The sequence below is a fragment of the Olea europaea genome, chromosome 13, assembly GCF_002742605.1.
Source record: "Olea europaea var. sylvestris chromosome 13, O_europaea_v1, whole genome shotgun sequence".
NCBI lineage: Eukaryota > Viridiplantae > Streptophyta > Magnoliopsida > Lamiales > Oleaceae > Olea > Olea europaea.
In genome coordinates this window covers 24,745,134-24,765,879 of record NC_036249.1, presented here as the reverse complement: position 1 = coordinate 24,765,879, position 20,746 = coordinate 24,745,134, and the positions used below count along the sequence as shown (strand labels likewise).

General features: G+C 36.8%; 1 protein-coding gene and 1 long non-coding RNA gene across 8 annotated transcripts; one reads left to right on the top strand and one right to left on the bottom strand.

Annotated features, from left to right (window-relative positions):
* Positions 1-3,547: 3,547 nt before the first annotated feature.
* LOC111407993 lies at positions 3,548-19,886 on the bottom strand. 7 transcript variants are annotated; one of them, XR_002705265.1, is made up of 8 exons: positions 18,931-19,886; positions 13,201-18,370; positions 11,412-12,868; positions 11,182-11,333; positions 8,183-8,472; positions 8,018-8,077; positions 7,439-7,783; positions 4,830-4,952 (listed from the first exon to the last, which is right to left on the bottom strand). It is a non-coding gene; the product is annotated as an uncharacterized LOC111407993 (long non-coding RNA). The 7 variants fall into 7 exon arrangements; XR_002705264.1 differs by having other exon boundaries at positions 13,201-13,334; positions 13,415-19,884; XR_002705269.1 differs by having other exon boundaries at positions 13,201-13,561; positions 13,650-19,884.
* Positions 4,020-6,732, top strand: LOC111407990 (LEAF RUST 10 DISEASE-RESISTANCE LOCUS RECEPTOR-LIKE PROTEIN KINASE-like 2.1). Its single transcript, XM_023037729.1, has 3 exons — positions 4,020-4,916; positions 5,163-5,198; positions 5,291-6,732. The coding sequence occupies exons 1-3, from the start codon at positions 4,133-4,135 to the stop codon at positions 6,418-6,420; spliced, it is 1,950 nt and encodes a 649-aa protein (XP_022893497.1). The 5' UTR covers positions 4,020-4,132; the 3' UTR covers positions 6,421-6,732.
* Positions 19,887-20,746: the final 860 nt, after the last annotated feature.

Here is a 20,746-nt window from a genome sequence, read left to right as displayed (position 1 = left end):
CCCCCCCACAAGTATTAATGTCCATGAATGGATCTTCTCCACCGAGGATAAAGATAAACGGACAAGGATAACCGCGAGGATGATCGTATACACACACATGGAGGGTCGAAAATTTTACAACTGTGCTACGGTACCCACGAAAATGACCACAGGATTGACACACCACACACATGGAGGTGGGGATTATTTTATTGATGGGGGATCCACGCCGAGCATGTGAGTGCACAGTCACCCGCGAGGATATATTGGCGTGATGAGCGATACCATCTTTACTTTTCAAAGTGGGATCTACCAAACAAAAAGATAAAATTGACCTGCTGCCTGCTTGACCACGTCAAATCAAATCCACTCCAGGTTCAGTTGCCAAATTGGAAATAGAAACCGGCCTTGCAGCCAGGCCGAATATTTCCAATGGTACGAGTCCAGAGGCGGAAGGAGGAGCAAACGTAATTGCAGGTACAAGGAGATGAATTACCAATATTTCAAATGCGAAGAGATTATAATGCTGTTCAGCAATGAGATAGTCTTAGTACCAACTCGTGATCCATTCTCGGTCTCAATTCGTTGATCATTGGGCAAGAAATCATAGGCCAGACCTCTTTTCTTCCTTTGTAGCAAAAACGCAAAAAGTGTGACGATGTTCTGAATTCATATGCAGTACCCATGGTCTTGTTGTACGCATTATATTCTCTTTGCCCTAGCATATAAGTAAAATGAGTTGGAATTTTTCTTCTTGATCGCAAAAATAGAATGGTAATTCTGCTCTCCCAAGTGAGAGGCCTGCGTGGCTTAACAAGAAGTAATAGTTATAGGGATAACATACATCGATGAAGCTTCTACGCATTAGAAGGGTGCTACAAACTACAGAATTCAGAAAGGAACAAGTAATGTACCCCTATCCTGCTGAATAATACAACTTCAAATCTGGAAAAAGTATTATTATGAACTTTGTCTGTATAGCTAAAAAGTATGGTTTATTTATTTATTATTATTATTATTTTATTTTATTTTTTTTGGTATTTTACGTGCAGAACCATTTTATTAAAAGAATGTGCAATTAAAATTGAGTTTTAAAGAATGAATTTCAAACAGGGGCTAAGTCGTATAGAAGAGAACTAGAGAGCATGGAAACTTCTAAAGTAATTGTATACCTTTGATAATTGATAAATAAATTATAAGAAATATTTGGAGAAGTAAATAAATGTTCCCTTGTTATAAAAAAAAAAAAAAAATAAAGAAAGAAAAAAGAAAAATAATGGTGTCCAAAACCACACGTAAAACTTCAGTTAAAAAATAATAAAAACTTTGATTTAAAATAAATGTTCCCTTGTTAAAAAAAAATAAAAAAAATGGTGTCCAAAACCACACGAAAAACTTCAGTTAAAAAATAATGAAAACTTTGATTTAAAATGAACCTTATCGTAGACTTTAGCCTTCCACTAAAAGGCTAAGAAGACAGGCATTAGTCAAACAAAAAGGTGAAAAGTGATATTTTTGCTCACATAAAGTGAAAATGACAACTTTTGGGGACCTTGTTAATTTTGTGACATTTTTGAAAATTCCCCGCAAATTAATGTATCTTTGGAGAGTCTTGACACCTACTAAGAGATGATGTATAAAGAATATTTTTATGGATGAGTTGTCGAGCTAGTCAAAAAAAGACGGACACGATCATTGTCAAGCCTGGGAGGCGATTGAGTACAGAAGTTATTTGAAACAAGCTTTAAAAGGTTTGTAAGAACTAATTCGAATACGCATATTATTCTTTTCAAATAGTCCAACTCTTTGCACAACTTCCAAGACGTGTCAGTGTTGAACACGTCTCAAGATGTCTCAACTCATTTCACACTTATATGGTAACTCTCTCTCCTCCCCCCCCCCCCCCCCCCCCACCACACAACNNNNCGCCAACAAGTATTAATGTCCATGAATGGATCTTCTCCACCAAGGATAAAGATAAACGGACAAGGATACCCGCGAGGATGATCGCATACACACACATGGAGGGTCGGAAATTTTACAACCGTGCTACAGTACCCGCGAGAATGACCACTGGGTTAACACACCACACACATGGAGGTCTGGATTATTTTAATTATGGGGACCCACGCCGAGCATGTGAGTGCACGATCACCCGCGAGGTCATCCTCGAGGGTCGTTTGGCATTCTCCGAAATTTTAAATTCAGGCAGGACCCACCTCGACCATGTGAGAGCACGATCAGTCATTGCGTCAACCTCTATGGTCGTTTGGCTTAATTCAAATTTTAATAATTATTGCTGAGCAAATATGGCATAGACAAAACTGGTGGATATATTGGCGTGATGAGCGACACCATCTTTACTTTTCAAAGTGGGATCTACCAAACAAAAAGATAAAATTGACCTGCTGCCTGCTTGACCACGTCAAATCAAATCCACTCCAGGTTCAGTTGCCAAATTGGAAATAGAAACCGGCCTTGCAGCCAGGCCGAATATTTCCAATGGTACGAGTCCAGAGGCGGAAGGAGGAGCAAACGTAATTGCAGGTACAAGGAGATGAATTACCAATATTTCAAATGCGAAGAGATTATAATGCTGTTCAGCAATGAGATAGTCTTAGTACCAACTCGTGATCCATTCTCAGTCTCAATTCGTTGATCATTGGGCAAGAAATCATAGGCCAGACCTCTTTTCTTCCTTCGTAGCAAAAACGCAAAAAGTGTGACGATGTTCTGAATTCATATGCAGTACCCATGGTCTTGTTGTACGCATTATATTCTCTTTGCCCTAGCATATAAGTAAAATGAGTTGGAATTTTTCTTCTTGATCGCAAAAATAGAATGGTAATTCTGCTCTCCCAAGTGAGAGGCCTGCGTGGCTTAACAAGAAGTAATAGTTATAGGGATAACATACATCGATGAAGCTTCTACGCATTAGAAGGGTGCTACAAACTACAGAATTCAGAAAGGAAAAAGTAATGTACCTATACTTGGCCTTACGCCTATCCTGCTGAATAATACAACTTCAAATCTGGAAAAAGTATTATTATGAACTTTGTCTGTATAGCTAAAAAGTATGGTTTATTTATTTATTATTATTATTATTTTATTTTATTTTTTTTGGTATTTTACGTGCAGAACCATTTTATTAAAAGAATGTGCAATTAAAATTGAGTTTTAAAGAATGAATTTCAAACAGGGGCTAAGTCGTATAGAAGAGAACTAGAGAGCATGGAAACTTCTAAAGTAATTGTATACCTTTGATAATTGATAAATAAATTATAAGAAATATTTGGAGAAGTAAATAAATGTTCCCTTGTTATAAAAAAAAAAAAAAATAAAGAAAGAAAAAAGAAAAATAATGGTGTCCAAAACCACACGTAAAACTTCAGTTAAAAAATAATAAAAACTTTGATTTAAAATAAATGTTCCCTTGTTAAAAAAAAATAAAAAAAATGGTGTCCAAAACCACACGAAAAACTTCAGTTAAAAAATAATGAAAACTTTGATTTAAAATGAACCTTATCGTAGACTTTAGCCTTCCACTAAAAGGCTAAGAAGACAGGCATTAGTCAAACAAAAAGGTGGGTGTATTTATTTAGATATGCAACTTTTCAAATGTTTAATAATCTAAACAGAACGCTGTAGACAACTAGTCAAATTTTCCAGGCAAGCTTGATATCTTATCCTTCCGTTCCCCAGAATTGAGGTGCAAAACATGAAGGTCGCTAATGGTGCTTGAAAGCACAGCAGAGGCTGGGTAAGCATTTTTTACGCACAACTGGGTCGAATCTCACGGGGCGGGCTGTTCTTTCCTCTACAATAAAAAGAGAAAAATAAAATAAAAAATGACTCGTGCAGCCAGGTCAACCAAAAGGAAATTAGGCAAAATAATGAACTTTGCAGCGATCTTTCCACTTCAATCCTTTTCAAGAAAATTTAATAATAGGACAAGTCTAGGAAGGGCAATGACTACAATTTTGTTATATCATAAAGTCAAATAGACAATTTAGCCATTCTCTGACTGTACAAAATTTTAAATATTGAAAATGTCAACAAATCAATATCATTCCAGCAATGACATGATTATTGTTTAAAGGGAATTTTACCAAAACCATTCGCATGTCTTATAAAGTCATCTATTCAAACTTCGATGAAAAAAATCTGCCAAATGTTTTACCAACTTCCCTTGTATGTTCCCTTTAACATTAGAATCATTGCAATAATTCTTTCAGTGGTTCCATCAATTTTTTCAGCAGATGATGCACGATACATACAGTGTGGTCACCAGTTTCAGTGTGGGGGCATGAAAAATATTAGCTATCCCTTCTGGGGTGATCCTCAACCATACTACTGTGGTCTCCCAGAATTCAAACTCGAGTGCCAAGGCCAATTCCCTACATTAAAGATCCTGTCACAAACATTTCGAGTCTTGATTATAGATCACGACAACCAAGTTTTGAGGCTAACCAGATTGGACTTGTACAACAATACTTGCCCCTCTGCGTTCATGAATACCACAATTAGTTACCTATTCAGTTACACACCCAATTTTGGGAACCTGACTATGTTCTTTGGATGTTCGTCTATCAGTGCAGCATTAGCCTCCAATAAGTTCCGTTGTCATGAGAATGGCACCTTGGTTGAGAATGGCTATTTCACAATTGGATCTATGCCAACTGATGGAGATCTTGGAAACTGCACGACCAGTGTTACAGTCCCCGTGCTCCAAACAGCAGTAAATGCTCTTAGAAATAACTTAACATCAATTGATCGGGTTCTAAATGATGGATTTGAAATACACTGGATCACGGATGACACAGCATGCATAGAGTGTGCAGGATCTGGTGGGAGATGTGGATACAACTCAAGTTATTTTAAACCTATATGTTTCTGTCCCGATAAAGCTTACTTGATGAGATGTCAACTCCCACCAGGTAAAATAATCGAGGTACATATAATTCACACACTATCTGCAAAACAGATCGAGCAAAAATCTTTGTTAACACAACCTATCAGATAACAAATAATTATGAATCTCAGAGTTGAAACAAAATATATGTGGTCAACCAAAGAGTATCCATCACTTCAAGTGCTGGTAGTCAATGTTATGATTTTAAACACACCCATCAAACTACTTGCATCATATCTAAGTGTTCTGTTGTACATTGCTTGCATTGCAGGAAACCATGCGAATCTCAGGGTTCGAATTTTTATAGGTATTCCCAACACATTAATTATTGTATATGTTCGGACCACTTTCCAGCAAAACAATGTGATATCAAAATCTTGTTATCTTTCTTGCAAACAGCTGCATCCGCGTTTGGAGCTGGCATTCTTTTGGTGATATCTATTCTATGTGTTTGCTTCAGAAGGAACTACATTGCAAACATATGTGGGCCTTTCAGGAGGAAGATAGCAAAGAAATCTGAAAATTTAGAAAATATTCTAGAGAAATGTGGACCCATGGCACCAAAGAGATATCGCTATTCAGATATAAAGAAAATGACTGCATCTTTTAAGGACAAATTAGGACAGGGAGGCTATGGTGTTGTGTATAAAGGGAAGCTGCAGGACGGTTGTCTGGTTGCAGTAAAGGTTCTGAACGAGTCCACGGCAAATGGAGAAGAATTTGTAAATGAAGTTTCCAGCATTAGCAGGACTTCACATGTGAATATTGTCACACTTCTTGGTTTTTGCTTTGAGGGGTCTAAACGAGCACTCATATATGAGTTCATGCCCAATGGATCTCTTGACAACTACATATATGGAAGGGAAAAGAAAATTTCACCTATAGGAAGGGAAAAAATATATCATATAGCAATCGGTATTGCTCAAGGACTGCAATATTTGCATCATGGGTGCAACACACGAATTCTTCATCTTGATATAAAACCTCAAAACTTCCTTCTAGATCAAGATTTCTCTCCAAAAATATCAGATTTTGGCCTCGCCAAACTATGCCTTGGGAATGAGAGCAATATGTCAAGGCTAGGTACTAGAGGAACCGTAGGATATATTGCACCAGAAGTTTTCTCTCGAAACTTTGGTGTTGTGTCCTGCAAGTCAGATGTATATAGCTATGGCATGATGATTTTAGAAATGGCTAGTGGGAGAAAAAATATTGACACAGAATTTGGCCATAGCAGTGAATCGTATTTCCCTCATTGGATCTACAATTGTCTTTTGACAGATCAAGACACAAAATTGCAATGTACAGTGGATAAAGCAGCAGAAGAAATTGCAAGAAAGATGATTTTAGTAGGTTTGTGGTGCATACAGACAGACCCAGCAAATCGCCCATCCATCGATAGGATGCTGGATATGTTACAGGGAAGCCATGAAATTCTACAGATTCCACCAAAGCCTTTTCCTTCTTCTCCCAACAGAAAACTACACAGCGCTACCACTCCCAGTATGCTCAAGTCTTCCACAGATTGACAGCACTTCTTTTGCGTGTGTACTACTTCTATTTTCATTTTAGACCAAGAAGTGATAGGTCTGTAGATTTATTAAGCATTGTAAAAATTGGTACTAAAAACTGTACTGTAAGAAGCAAGAGGTGACTATTAACTTTATTTTGTTTACCCAGGTGAAAGAAATGAACATTTTATGACAATAAATTTTACCAACTTGTACATAAATTTAATATTGAATGTCAATGGCTAGGGAAATACACAAGAAATTCAAAAGCTGCTCATTACTCTCCAATTTGTTGTCATCATTGTCAGTAGATAAATAAAAAAATAAAAATAAAAAAGCAAAAATTTACATAAACGGAAGGAAATGCATGGTAACTATGCAAGGAACTAATATTTCGCCTTGGTCAATTAAAGAAGTGCTGCTACTAAGTATTGACTGATAGTAGCATGAGGTTTTCATTCTTTTAGCTTCATAGAATAAAGTAAGGGTGGCAAATTTGAACACAATTTTGTAGGGTGACACGTGAGGATCCTTTGTAGTCTCATCCACTATGCAGGTTTGCTTTAGTAGGTAGGGTTTTTTTAGAGTACTTAGGGTTTAGGGTGTCTGAGAGATGATGTGTGATGGCACAATTTTACACACGGTGGAATCTCTGACTTAGCCCCATGATTTTTTTCTCCAGTTTTAGAGTTTTTATGTAAAATAGTGTTCTTCTTTGTATTGTTATTTGCTATTTCTATGTTATTCTTGATATTCTGTCAGAGGAGGATACTGAGGGCTGAATATGCAAATTAGCCCATGTTGGAAAGAGATTCTATGCATGATATCATGAATAGTAAATGCTTCTCTTACACGTGTAATTGTTACGCAAAGGTCTAGTCTCTAGACTTTGAAAAATAGGTTTCAGTCTCAAGGTCCAACTTGTATTTGTCAAACCTTGGACATTCTGTTAATTCAAAAGAATCTCTAATTACAACATTGATCCTACTGGACATGCTACATGTTACTAGTTTTAAGGTGGTGTTAGAATGAATACCTGACAAGTGCCTGCCGATTCATCATGCGGTATCCAAAGTCATGCAGCTTTCATGGAACATGAGCAAACACGTTTGCTCATATGCATATCACCTCCTCCCACCTCAAAATGTAAACCTGAAAACTTTGTTAAGAAATGTGAAATGTAAGCAGTACACGTCATACCTGTGCATAATTTAATTTGATGGAAGAATCCCTTCCTCCGACCCACCCAAATACTACATGTACTAGTTTCACCATAATGAAGACAAGGTACTCAAAGAATTCCCATTAAGATGTAAATGTTGGCTGATGGCAATCAGCTTGTATTCAAATCCAACCAATCGCTGTTGTTGTTCAACTCTGCCTGCAAAAATGAAAATTTCAGTCAAAAAATCATTGAAGCAAGGTCACAAGCCACTGAAGTCCATCATTTATTATGCAATGCAAAAGATGGAAAAAAATAATCAACTAAAAAATTTCTTAAACAGATTCATAAAAAAAGATCCCACATACTTATTTCGTCAATATCTCTATTAGAAAAATGAAAATGATTTAAGAGATCAGGCAGAGTCTCAATAAACTAAATACAGAGGTTTACCAGCTTGCGTTTCAGATCCCAGATTTCCTTCACACTTTGATTGGCAAAGAACTTCAATGACTATTAGAGGGAAAACAGAAGGTTAGAAAAGTTACAAATATACAAGTTAGTCTAAACAAAAACTGCCGATTTGGATTTGTCAAGGAGATAATTAGATTTACTTACTCCATTTATCTGGATTTCAAGTGACCTAGATAATGCATCTCTTTTATTCAACAAATTTCTATGTGATGACTTTGGACGTTTATCGTTCTTCCCACGATATATAATTATAGCATGGCCTTCTCTAAGTTTTTCTACAGAAACCAGTATCCCGCAACTCTCAGCCTCAAGAAAACTTGCAGTGTAAAGGACCTAAGAGAACTTTTTCTGCATTGTAACTACTTTCACGATTTCTCTGTGCTTCCAATGCTGAAGAATGCCTTCTATTACAGCATCAAAAACGTCACGACTTCCTGAAGTCAGATTGAATAAAATATAAACATATCCGCATGAAAGCATACATATTTTAATTCAGAAAGGACTGGAAAGCATCAAAACAGTAAAGGCAAACAAGCTATCTAAATTTTGAGGAAGTATGAAGCTAGAGGTATATACATGTTTGAGCTTAACCATTCTATTAGTTTCTAACCACTTGTCGAACTTCCTTCGCTTTTTAGGCTTTGCGTTGCTTATGGATATATGCATTGCTGAAAGGCTCATATTTATTATCTAAGAGTCGAGAGAAAAGCAAGGAAATAATGATAGTTCTAACCATGAAAGAGATCCAGCCCATGAGCGCAATTGTCAAAACCGAAAAATCCTGATCCCATTTCTTTGATGTGCCTCCCGACTTCAATTGATGAACGAGATAAACTAGCAGGTATTCAATCAAAGAATAAAGGAAGAGGTCCAGCTGAAAACTTCTAAATAAGTGATTACAGTAGACCCTACAATTAGTACTTTCAGAATCTAGCACATACAACAGTGGTCCACACAGGCAACGTGGACAGACATGTTCAAAAGGGTGTGAAATCTTCAAACACAGCAAAAGCCCTTTCACGTGCATCCATAAACAACCAACAAGAACAGCTAGCAGAAGGCTTGAGCATGCAGCAAAAGCTACATGTGCAAAGGGAAAAGAGATTGTCATAGCTTCGGTTTTCAACCTAAAGAGTCGGCAACCATGTGAAGGTATGTCACCCACTGTAGATATAGTCTTCGTGGAGCAGCAAAAGGTAGAGAAGTCTGATCTTCAAACCCTACAGAGTACCAGGGGCTGGGTTGACTAATACATAGGTTGCACAATACGAAAGAGAGTATCCAGAGGGTATCTAGTAGCAGGAATAGTTGAAGGATCGTACAAAATCCTAAGGAGTACCAGATGGCTCGGTCAACCAAGATGAAGGGTCACCCAGCTCTGAGAAAGGAGGTTGTAGCATTATGACTCAATAAAACTTGCCACAAGCTGAAACAAATCCCTGATTTTAGAGGCCCTAAAGTTTGACAATTGAAGCTCCAGTAACAGATTTACATCTTAAAAGATTGACCTTATTAAGAGGAATAGTCAAACCTTTATATGTTGGTTAATATTTTCTTTTTATTTGATTTGGTATTTATCCCTTAATATGCTCACGCAAGATATTGGCTCGCAGGAGCACACCAATCTTGACATCCAAATGCTCATTTGAGCTTAATATGCTCTGGTATCAAGTAGTAATTTAGGTTGAAGTTCTTGTATTGTTCGTCAAATTCAAGGTTATTTATTCATGAATGATCCTACCTATAGAAGGAAAGGGAAAAAGGAAAATAAATCTTAAAAGGAAAAACATTTTCCTAGATGAACGAGGATATAAGCTAGATGGAAATATTTTCATAATCTCCTATTCATTACTTTCTATTCTAACTCAAATACTTGTGTTAATTCAGGTAATAATTTACAAAAATATTCTGGCAACCTTTATGATTTGATGCAAGTACATGCAACAAAATTTATGGGAAGTATATGCAACATTTACCAATTTAACCTCATCGAACTATGACATTGTTTCCATCTGGTGACTGTATTGCCATAACCATGATGGACTTATGCAAGCTCTCCTCACAATTAAACTCTCTATTAACCTGTCGGATAGACAGCAAATTAAAGACTTTCCTCATCAACAGAGAAGAGAGTGCCGGGGAATTTCTTATGCCATCAAAACAGAAAGAATAATCAGTAAAAACAATTTGGGTTATGAAAACACAGGAAAGGGGGAGAGTCCTTATCATGTTTCTAATAGACTAGAGAGTCCTTATCTGGTTTCTAATAGATTAGTTTTTTCGATAAGTAATTTCTAATAGATTAGTACTAAAGCAAAAAAGGAAATCTGATTTCCCTAGGCTTTTACTAACATTCAAAGATCCAAATTTTCTGTAACCTAAAGAAATAAATCCACTCTGATGGCTATTGCTCGAAAGGCTCAATGTGTCCTTCCATCCTCTTCATCTAATAGTCTGAAATTCTTTTTCACTTGTTGGGAGGTTTTTCTTTCCTTCTGACTGCCAACCAAATGTATTTTCCATGTATTTGGCGTTTAATTTTTATCAATATTAGTTTGTGACCAGGTGATAGTATAAAAGACTATTAACTTGACTGCTGAGGAAATCCGCCCTGTGAGAAAGAACTGTCACTGTTTTGTGAATTAAATGTAAAGCTGAAAGTATTAGGCAAAGAAATATCTTTTATGCTTATCATTTCAAAGTGTAGACCATCGAAGGAGATTTAATTACAAAAATTCTCATGGAAACTTGAATTCTTGACTAACATCACAAGGAAAGTAGATTCCTTTTTAGGCTGTATGATTGTCTGTTTGACACTTTATTTTGACCATTACTCATCTGACCAACAAAGATCTTTCTGCCAATATAGCTACAATATCATGAGGGGTAAAATAACATTTTGAAAAATATAGAATATCATAGGTATCATGAAATTTGCTCCTAAGCATTAGGTCAGTGAATCACGAAAAAATCTTCAGGGGAAGAAGGAATTTGAGCTTTCAGGACAAGAGGATACACTCATAATAATAAAGCTGGAATAAAAAATTATGATATTCCAAAGGTTTAAGAAAAACTATTTTTATGATAAGAACAAGAAGAAGCTGTAAGAGTGAAAATAGAAGGAAGCAGAAGCTTTTCCTTACCAAGCACCAAACTGCTATCCAACTTCAAACCTATCTCCCGCATACATTCTCTATCCTCTTGTATTATCATTTTCTGATCCAAATGTCGCTCAGAAGGACTCCAAGCATGATTTAGTGCTGCCAGGGTTTTATCTCATTTCTCTATCTTCTTCCTAAGCCGCAAAATTTACACTATTTAATATTCATTTTTCAATAGAAAAATATAGGACAAAAAAGTAATAAGATCTTACAATGAAATGCTTTTGCTCTTGATTTTTTAGTTCGTTTTCCAATCTCAGCCGTTCTGCTTCCAGCTGAACTTCAACCTCAGTCTTCCCACTTTTCAGGTTCCTGCATTCTGATGGAAAGCTATAGAATTCTCATGAAGTTAATATACTGCTACACTTCAATAAATCCTTGTTGATGACAAAGACATATTCCTCGCTTTTAACCGTGCAGTTTCTTCCTGAAGTTGGTTTCTTGTGAGCACCTTTTCTCTTTCAGAAACTAGAATTGCAACTTGAGAGGGAACAAAATCCTGGCATCTATAGAGAATTATGAAGAACTTGTTGCGCAATAAAAGAACTCCCTAGTGAGATTCTGCATCAGGAATTGATAAATTGATGCCCAATGTTTTCATTCTCGTAACACAGATAAAGCTCACTGTGTGGGTCTGCACACTTCGTGAATTTCTTTTGGAAATTCTTCTTGTGGAGTGAGTTCTCTGGAATATCTTTGGAGTGGTTGAATCTTCGATTCTCTTTGGTCATAACTCCGCCTTTTAGGTGTGGGTTTCTTGTGGTTGTCTACGGTTGACAAAATTTTTGTTAACGTGTGACTCTTCGGTGCATCAAGTGTGGTGCGAGCATTTGATGTTTTGGTGATGATTTCTTAGCGTCATCAGTTTCTGGTCGGACATTGATTCTTTGCCGGGAATCATATCTAGTTTTGAATTAGTTCTTAGGTTTGAAGTTCAGCAACGTTGAGTTCTTGGTTTATGGGTTCTACGAAAATGTTGACTCGACAGCACATCCAATTCGGGATTGCAAATTGATGCTTTTACCAGCATCAATTTGAGGGGGATGTTAGTAGAGTATAATAATATATAGGATCAATATTTCTATACGATAGTTTTACAACAATGTAGGATTATTTTCCTTAATAATTGATTGTGTAATTATTACACAATCTTTCCTTTTACGTTATTTCATTTTATAGTTATTTGTAGCCTTATAAATAGGGTCTTCTCCTTTATAATATTTACAAGACTTTATTATATACAATTTATAATATTTTAACAAAGATAGTTCTAATAATTCAATTGAGACTGACATAGTGCAGTTAAAAGGGTAAGGAAAATACCAAGGACAAAATGAGTTGGTGTAGAATTCCTAATTTTCAGTCCTAATTTCTAGCAGATTCTGTAGCTGTAAATTAGTTCCCCAATTAAGGGGTGTTATTTTTATCAGTTCCAATTCTTAGGCATTTAGTCAGCAGAGAAGTTTATGAAATTAAATCTTTCCTTGATTTAAGGAAGTGATTTATTCCTTCTGTTTTTCCTATAAATTGTACATTGTTTTATCATTGAAATAAGAAAAAAGATTACATATTCTTCGTGGTATCAGAGCAACCTTTGAAACCTAAGAAATCTCCGTGACAAAGTACGGCATGGCTACAGAAAATAAAACTTCTTCACATCTTGATGTTCCTGTCACAAGTTCGAATGGAGGATTAGAGAGCAATCATCTTCTCATCACAGGACACAAATTAAATGGTAATAATTACTTCCAATGGTCACGGTCAGTCATGATGTTCATTTGCGGAAAGGGGAAGGATGATTTTATCACTAGAGTGTCTACCCCTCCAGCAACCACAGATCCGAAATTCAAATTCAAATTCTGGAAGTCGGAAAATAATATGGTCATGTCTTAGCTGATCAATTCTATGACAAATGAAATTGGAGAAAAATTTCCTACTCTACAACACCGCTAAAGAGATATGGGATGCAACAAAGGAAATCTACTCCAGTAATGAAAATACCTCAGAATCATTTGAGATTGAAACCATTCTCCATGACCTTCGACAAGGTAATTTATCGGTAACTCAATATTTCAATATTCTGACTCGTCATTGGCAACGATTGGATGTCTTCGAAGAACATAGTTGGGAGTGCCCTGCAGATGCAAAAAAAAAATACAAGGAAATGATTGAAAAGAAAAGAATTTTTAAATTCTTAATGGGTCCTAACAAGGACCTTGATGAGGTTCGGGGAAGAATTCTAGGATCGAAACCATTGCCCAACATCCGGTAGACATTTTCAGAAGTGCGTCGTGAAGAAAGCAGAAGGAAGGTAAGCTTGGATCTCCATCTACTGTTCCAGTCACTGAAAATTCAGCCCTTGCTGTACATGGAAGACAACACCACAACAGTGACTATCGACAAAAGAAGGGCAGACCTTGGTGTAATTATTGCAAGATATTGGGACACACCGATGATAATTGCTGGAAAATACACGATAAACCAGCAGATTAGAAGCCCACGAGACCACCTTTCAACAAAGAAAAACGAGGAAATCATGTCTTCACTGATGAAACCACCACATTAGCCAAACCAAATCCTTTCAGCAAAGAGCAACTTAAAGTATTACAGAAGATGTTGTCCACCTGATAACACAATTGGAACCAGATCCTTAGCACACATAGGTAATTCTTTAAGTGCTCTTACAATAAATAAAGAAAAAATAAATCCAAGGATTTTAAACTCGGGTGCATAGGATCACATGACTGGAGATATTAATCTCTTTGACCAATATAATCCATGCTGTGAAAATTTTACTATGAAAATAGATGATGGATCAGTCGCCGAGGTTGCTGGCACAGGTTCTATTATTATTTCCAGAAATCTCAAGCTAAATTCAGTGCTTCATGTACCAAAATTGAATTGCAATCTCCTGTCAACTAGTAAGCTCACTCAAGAACATAAGTGTGTTACTAAATTCCATTCAAATTTGTTTGAATTTCAGGATTTGAATTCAGAGAGGATGATTGACAGTGCTGAGGTGTGCTCAAGTCTTTATCTTCTTAGAGTTGATGAATCTCTTAAAGGACAAACTCACAAAGCAGAAAGAGTAAAGCCCAAGAGTCAGTTTTCTCAATGCCTTGTTTCCACTTGTCAATTCAATAAAGATACTGAAATCATGTTGTGGCACTACCGTTTAGGTCATGCAAATTTCTTGGATCTTCAGAAGTTATTTCCTTCCTTATTCAATAATAAAAATCCAATGGAGTTTCAATGTGAAGTATCTCAATTTGCAAAACATATTCGCAACTCTTATTTCATCAAACCATACAAAGCATTTCATCCTTTCTTGTTGTACATGCGGCTCATATAGAGTGGAATATAGGCGCTGGATCAAATGGGCCGATGCTGGTGCGGAGCGGAGTGGAGTGAGAGGAGCGGAGCGACGGCATCGGCCTTACGCAGGTTTAATTCACTATCTGGTTGTTAGGGACGCTAAATAGGTTGGGGGTGTGGGGGCAACGCCCCCGCGGTACAGTACAGGGGTATTTTCTGTACGGGCCTTAAAGTTTTATATGGGCCCAGATTAGGGTTAGTATAAATAATATATTGTAACCCTATTTTTTACAACTGAGTAAAGAAATCTCCGCTTCGCTCTCGTGGACGTAGGCACATCGCCGAACCACGTAAAATTCTTGTGTTGATTTCCGTTTTTCATCTCTTTAATATTGCGATAAAATCCAACATTTCTCATTAATCCATAGTGACGTGTGGAGACCATCTAGAATTAAAAATATTGCTGGAACTAGATGGTTCATATCCTTTGTAGATGATCACTCTAGGATTACATGGTTATTTCTTATGAAAGAAAAATCTGAAATTAGTCAAATCTTCAAAAACTTGACACTATGATCCAGACATAGTTCCAAACAAAAATACAAGTGTTAAAAACTGATAATGTAAGAGAATATTTTGACGTCATCCTAGGAGATTATCTAGTTAATCAGGGCATCATTCATCAAAATTTTTGTGTGGACACGCCCCAACAAAATGGGGTAGCTGAAAGAAAAAATAGACACCTTTTAGAAGTTGCTCGATCACTTGTGTTCACCACACATGTTCCTAAATTTTTTGGGGAGAGGCAATATTAACTGCTACATATTTAATAAATAGAATGCCCTCATGAGTGTTGAACTTTCAGTCACCCTACCAAGTCCTTCTCCATTCATATCCTACTACTCGAGTCCTGTCCACCATTCCATTTAAAATTTTTGGTTGTTCCGTGTTTATCCACATACACCCCCAACATCGAAGTAAACTTGATCCCAAGGCCCTCAAATGTATCTTCATTGGGTATTCCTCAAGTCAAAAGGGTTATAAATGCTACTCTCCAATTACAAGAAAATTCTACAAATCCATGGATGTCTCCTTCTTCGAACAACAACCTTATTACCCCAAATCTGATATTCGGGGGGAGAATTTTACACGGGAATACCAGCTTTGGGACATTGATACTTCTAATCCATCTCACCACGGATCTGTCTATACCTTCAACTGAAATTCCTCAATTAAATCAGACTCCAAACATGATTGTTCAGGCTGACATACCATCATTAGAGTCCCAGACAACACCTTTAGTTTCTAAGCCAAAATCTCAAATTCCAAAGCAAAGCATCCCTGCTGATTCTTGTGAGTTACATGTCTACACTAGGAGAAACAAAACTCAGGAAAGAAGAGAACAGCCACCTGAGCATAACTATGAGTCCAACCCAACTTCAAAATCTCTAGAAATTTCACCAGTTAACACCAGCTCCAATTCGGCTCCTATTGAAATTCCTAATGATGATCTTAATTTGCCGATTGCCTTGCAATAAGGTGTGAGGTCCTGCACCTCCCATCCTATCTGTAATTTTATTTCATAAAATGGGCTGTCAACTGGTTATCGAGCATTAGCAATCTTGATAAAATGCAAATTCCTAATTCTATACATGAAGCACTTGCTGTACCATGATGGAAAACTGTAGTTTTAGAAGAAATTCGAGCATTGGAACAAAATAGGACATGGGAAATATCTGATCTGCCAATTGGAAAACGCCTAGTAGGATGCAAGTGGATCTTTACTGTTAAACATAATGCAGATGGAAGTGTAAACAAATTTAAGGCTCGTTTGGTAGCAAAAGGATTCACGCAGTCCTATGGAATTGACTATCAAGAAACATTTGCTCCTGTTGCCAAACTTAACACAGTTCGCATAATGTTGTCATTAGCTTCCAACCTGGACTGTCCATTATATCAACTAGATGTAAAGAATGCATTCCTTAATGGAGACCTAAAGAAAGAGGTTTACATGGAGATTACCCCTGGTTTTGCAACTCAAACTACAATAAACAAGGTTTGTTAGCTAAGAAAATCATTATATGGCCTCAAACAATCTCCAAAGGCCTAGTTTGACAGATTTAATAAAGCATTAAAGAGATTTGGGTACACTCAATGTCAGGCAAATCACACTATGTTTATTAAACAATCATCTACAGAAAAAAGAGCGATTCTTATTGTGTACGTAGATGATATCATCTTGACAGGAGATCATGAAGACGAGATACTCAAGCTCAAAGGATTCTTAGCTAAAGAATTTGAGATTAAAGATCTAGGCAATCTCAAGTACTTCCTTGGGATGGAAGTGGCATGATCGAAAAGATGAATATAAGTATCTCGGCGAAAGTATGTACTAGATCTCCTGAAGGAAACAGGAATGCTTGGTTGTAAACGTGTTGACACTCCTATGGATTCATCTATCAAATTGGGAACAAGGAAAGATAGTGCACCTGTGGATAAGGATAAATACGAAAGATTAGTTGGGAAACTTATTTATCTTTCCCACACTAGACCAGAGTTTCTCTGTCAATATGGTGAGTCAATTTATGAATAAACCAACTGAAGAACGCATGGAGGCTGTTTTTAGAATTCTAAGGTATCTAAAGATGACTCCGGGCAAAGGATTATTCTTCAAGAAGACTTCAAGCAAAGAAGTTGAAATCTTCACTGAAGATTGGCCGGGTCCCTAACTGACCAACGATCAACTTCTGGGTATTGCACTTACGTCTAGGGAAATCTAGTCACTTGGCGAAGTAAAAAACAATCTGTTGTATCTCGAAGCAGCGCAGAAGCAAAATTTAGAGATTTAGCTCATGGTATGTGTGAAGTAATATGGCTAAGAAGGGTGCTTCAAGAATTAAATATTCCAGTTACAGATCCTATGAAGATATATTGCAACAATCAATCTGCCATCATCATAGCAAAGAATCCAATTCATCATGACAGGACAAAACAGGTGAAAACTGATCAGCACTTTGTCACAGAGAAAATAGAGTCTAGGATAATATCTCTACTTTACACTCCAACATGTCAACAGACTGTAGATATTCTCACTAAGGCGATACCAAGAAAAACATTTGAAGAACTAAGTTCCAAGCTAGGTGTAATTAACATTTATAGCTTAGCTTGAGGGCGGGTATAGAATTCCTGATTTTCAGTCCTAATTTCTAGCAGATCCTGCAGCTGTAAATTAGTTCCCCAATTAAGGGGTGTTATTTTTATCATTTCCAATTCTTAGGCATTTAGTCAGCAGAGTAGTTTAAGAAATTAAATCTTTTCTTGATTTAAGGAAGTGATTTATTCCTTCTGTTTTTCCTATAAATTGTACATTGTTTTATCATTGAAATAAGAATAAAGATTACATATTCTTCAGTTGGTAAAGGGTGAGTGAGTTTTCTCAAATATGTAAGTTCAGCATCCGTCAGTGTCTCAAGTCCAGGAACAACTTCTGGGAGCAAGTCTGCATCCACTGGCAAATGCTTCGGCATCCACCAATCAACAAAGCGTGGTCCTAACCCATCCAATAATCCACCTGCTTCTCTTTCGTACATTGGTACATTGATTTGTAAGATCTCCCATTCACCTTCTATACCATTATTTATTTTGTAAGGACTACTTCCACTTGATGTTAATTGAGAGAGAGCCAGATAGGACTGGTGATTTGGTAACTCATATTTGAGGATAGATTTTCTTGATCGCTGACTGAGTTCTGATGAATCTTCAAAAATTTCTTGAACCTGGAAAATAGTTGCAACCTCTATAAACCGCAAGAAAATCTTCCTTATTCCACACAACAAGGCCTCCAGTCTTCATCTGCCTAGAGATCAGGAAGCAACTAAAACAACATTGTAATTTTTAAGGAAAGAACAAGGATGTAAAAACAAGATGAAAGGGAAATAACAAAGATAACAGCAACTAAGGAAAAACATATGCGGATACAATTAAAATTATTTTTAACAATCACAAAATGTTCTAAAGGTAGGATACTGAATAATTGATGCATTTACAGAAAAAACTTCTTTCCCAATGGATTGGAGGTGCTATAGTGGGAAGTACAAAGAAATAATCATGTTCAAATTGATCACTAATTAAAAGCATGTCTACAATTCATATGGGATAAGAATTGAGTGCTAGAATCATGTTCAACTTGATCACTAACACGAGGTGCATCTTGAACTTTCTGAAACAGAAGGACTGCAGACTTATGGGGTGACTTAATAGATAAAGCTTGGATAAAAAGAATATATACAACTGTGATCATTTTATTCTAATTTTATATTTTTGTTGTAACAATCAACTTATGTTAAAAGACTGACGATTTCAGAAGTATAGGCTGATTTATGTAGATAAAGAAAAGGAAAGGTAAACAAACATAACCTCAGTGATCTCTTGCGCTCTCTCCGTATTGGCACAAGGGCAGATCAAACTTGATTAAGGCAAGTTCATTGTTCTTCCAAATAAAATGAATTTGATCAACAACAGCTTGAGTCACTCCAGCTTTCTTAACCTTCGCCCATTTTCTCGTTATGGCAGCCTCACCCCGCACCCGCAACCTCTTTATCAATATTCCATCAAGAACCAACTCGGCAGTGGTAAACTCCTCCTTTTTTACCCTGTTAATCAACATTTTTCTCATCTCTCTCCCACGGCATTTTCTTCAATCTCCCTGAACTCCTACAACATTTTCAAAGACTGCATTTCCCCACAAGTCACCAGGTGCAAATCTGAATTTAACATTTTCCGGGTCCCACTGAGTTTCCTCCAAATTTTCGGCTTCTTGGAGTTTCTCAATGCCTTGAAAGATTTTCTTCATGGCTTTTTTCCCTCTTCCACCATTCACTTTACCAGGCACCAGCCAAGGCCTTATCAGGGTGTTGTTCAATTTCATCTGAGGTGGAATCTTTTCTAGGTCTTGAAGAAAATTTCTTAATTGATTGGGTTCAAGAAGAAGAGGACCCTTCACCCACGGAGCAGTGGGTGCTTTAATGGTTGAACCAGATTGAGAAACGCGTTCAGAAGATTTCGCAGCATTATCTTGATTTCCATACACAGTACTGCTGCTTTCAACTTTTGCGTTCTGACCGTTGGTAAAAGGGCTAGACAAGATTGCGAAACTAACTTTAGATTCATGAAAATAGAGAAATTGTGCCGGAATTCTTGAGGAATCGCGAGCGAAGGGGGTGGCGTTCGATGAAGCATAGAGACGGAGTGGCGTACATTGTATATGACACGAAGATTGTTCAAGGTATTTCACCACCTTATGCAGTTATTCTGTGGGTTAGACAATTTTTCAGGGACTGTTTGCAATTGTATATGAAGTGTTGTTTGCGACCAGTATCCCGTTTGGCTAAAGAGCTTTATGGGTTAAGATTTTCCTATTGACTCATTTTTTACTGCGCTTCAAAAAGTAAAATTTTGCTACTCTTTCTTTTTACACGATCAACTCTATTTTAAAAAGGTTGAACAGGGTCCTCCACCGTCCCTGCCCTGAAATATCGTGAGGGAGGTAAGTCGCAAGTTATGCTTCCAAGGATACATGGTGGAAGGCTGTTTGTATACTTGCACTTATCCAAGAGCCAAATCCTATTTCAGAATTCGAAAACTTGACGCGATAGCCTCAAGCAAAGTTGGATTTCTCCACCCTCTCCTTTTACCACTTGGAAATGTACCGTGGGGGGCACGATCAACTCTATTTTAATTGTATAACGCAAGTCTAGACATTGAAAAATATGATCAATACCAGATTAGGCAACAAATGGAGCAAGCCGTCTCTTTTTCATTTTTTTATTTTCTTAAGGTTTGAGTGAATAACAATCAAACATCTCTCTATATGGAAATAATTATGCATCATTCACATAACATAGCAACTTTGAACAGATCATATATCAATCCTCATTCTCGAGAATTATAGCCAAGCATCATAATATAGAAAATTTTGATTTTGCTTCATTATAAAACTTTCTTCTAGACAAATGAATTGCATTTGTATATCATATCACTTGATTACAGTGACCATACAAAAATTTTTCAGATGCAAATCCATTCATTACCACAAATATCAGGCAAAATATGAAGTATGTTTGGCTTACCTTATTTCTAAAAAAGATGCAAAAACTTTGATTCTTCCAATTTTTCGTCGTTTCCTTGGCAGAACATAGGCTAAATCAATCATGTCCATAGGAAATCAACTGCA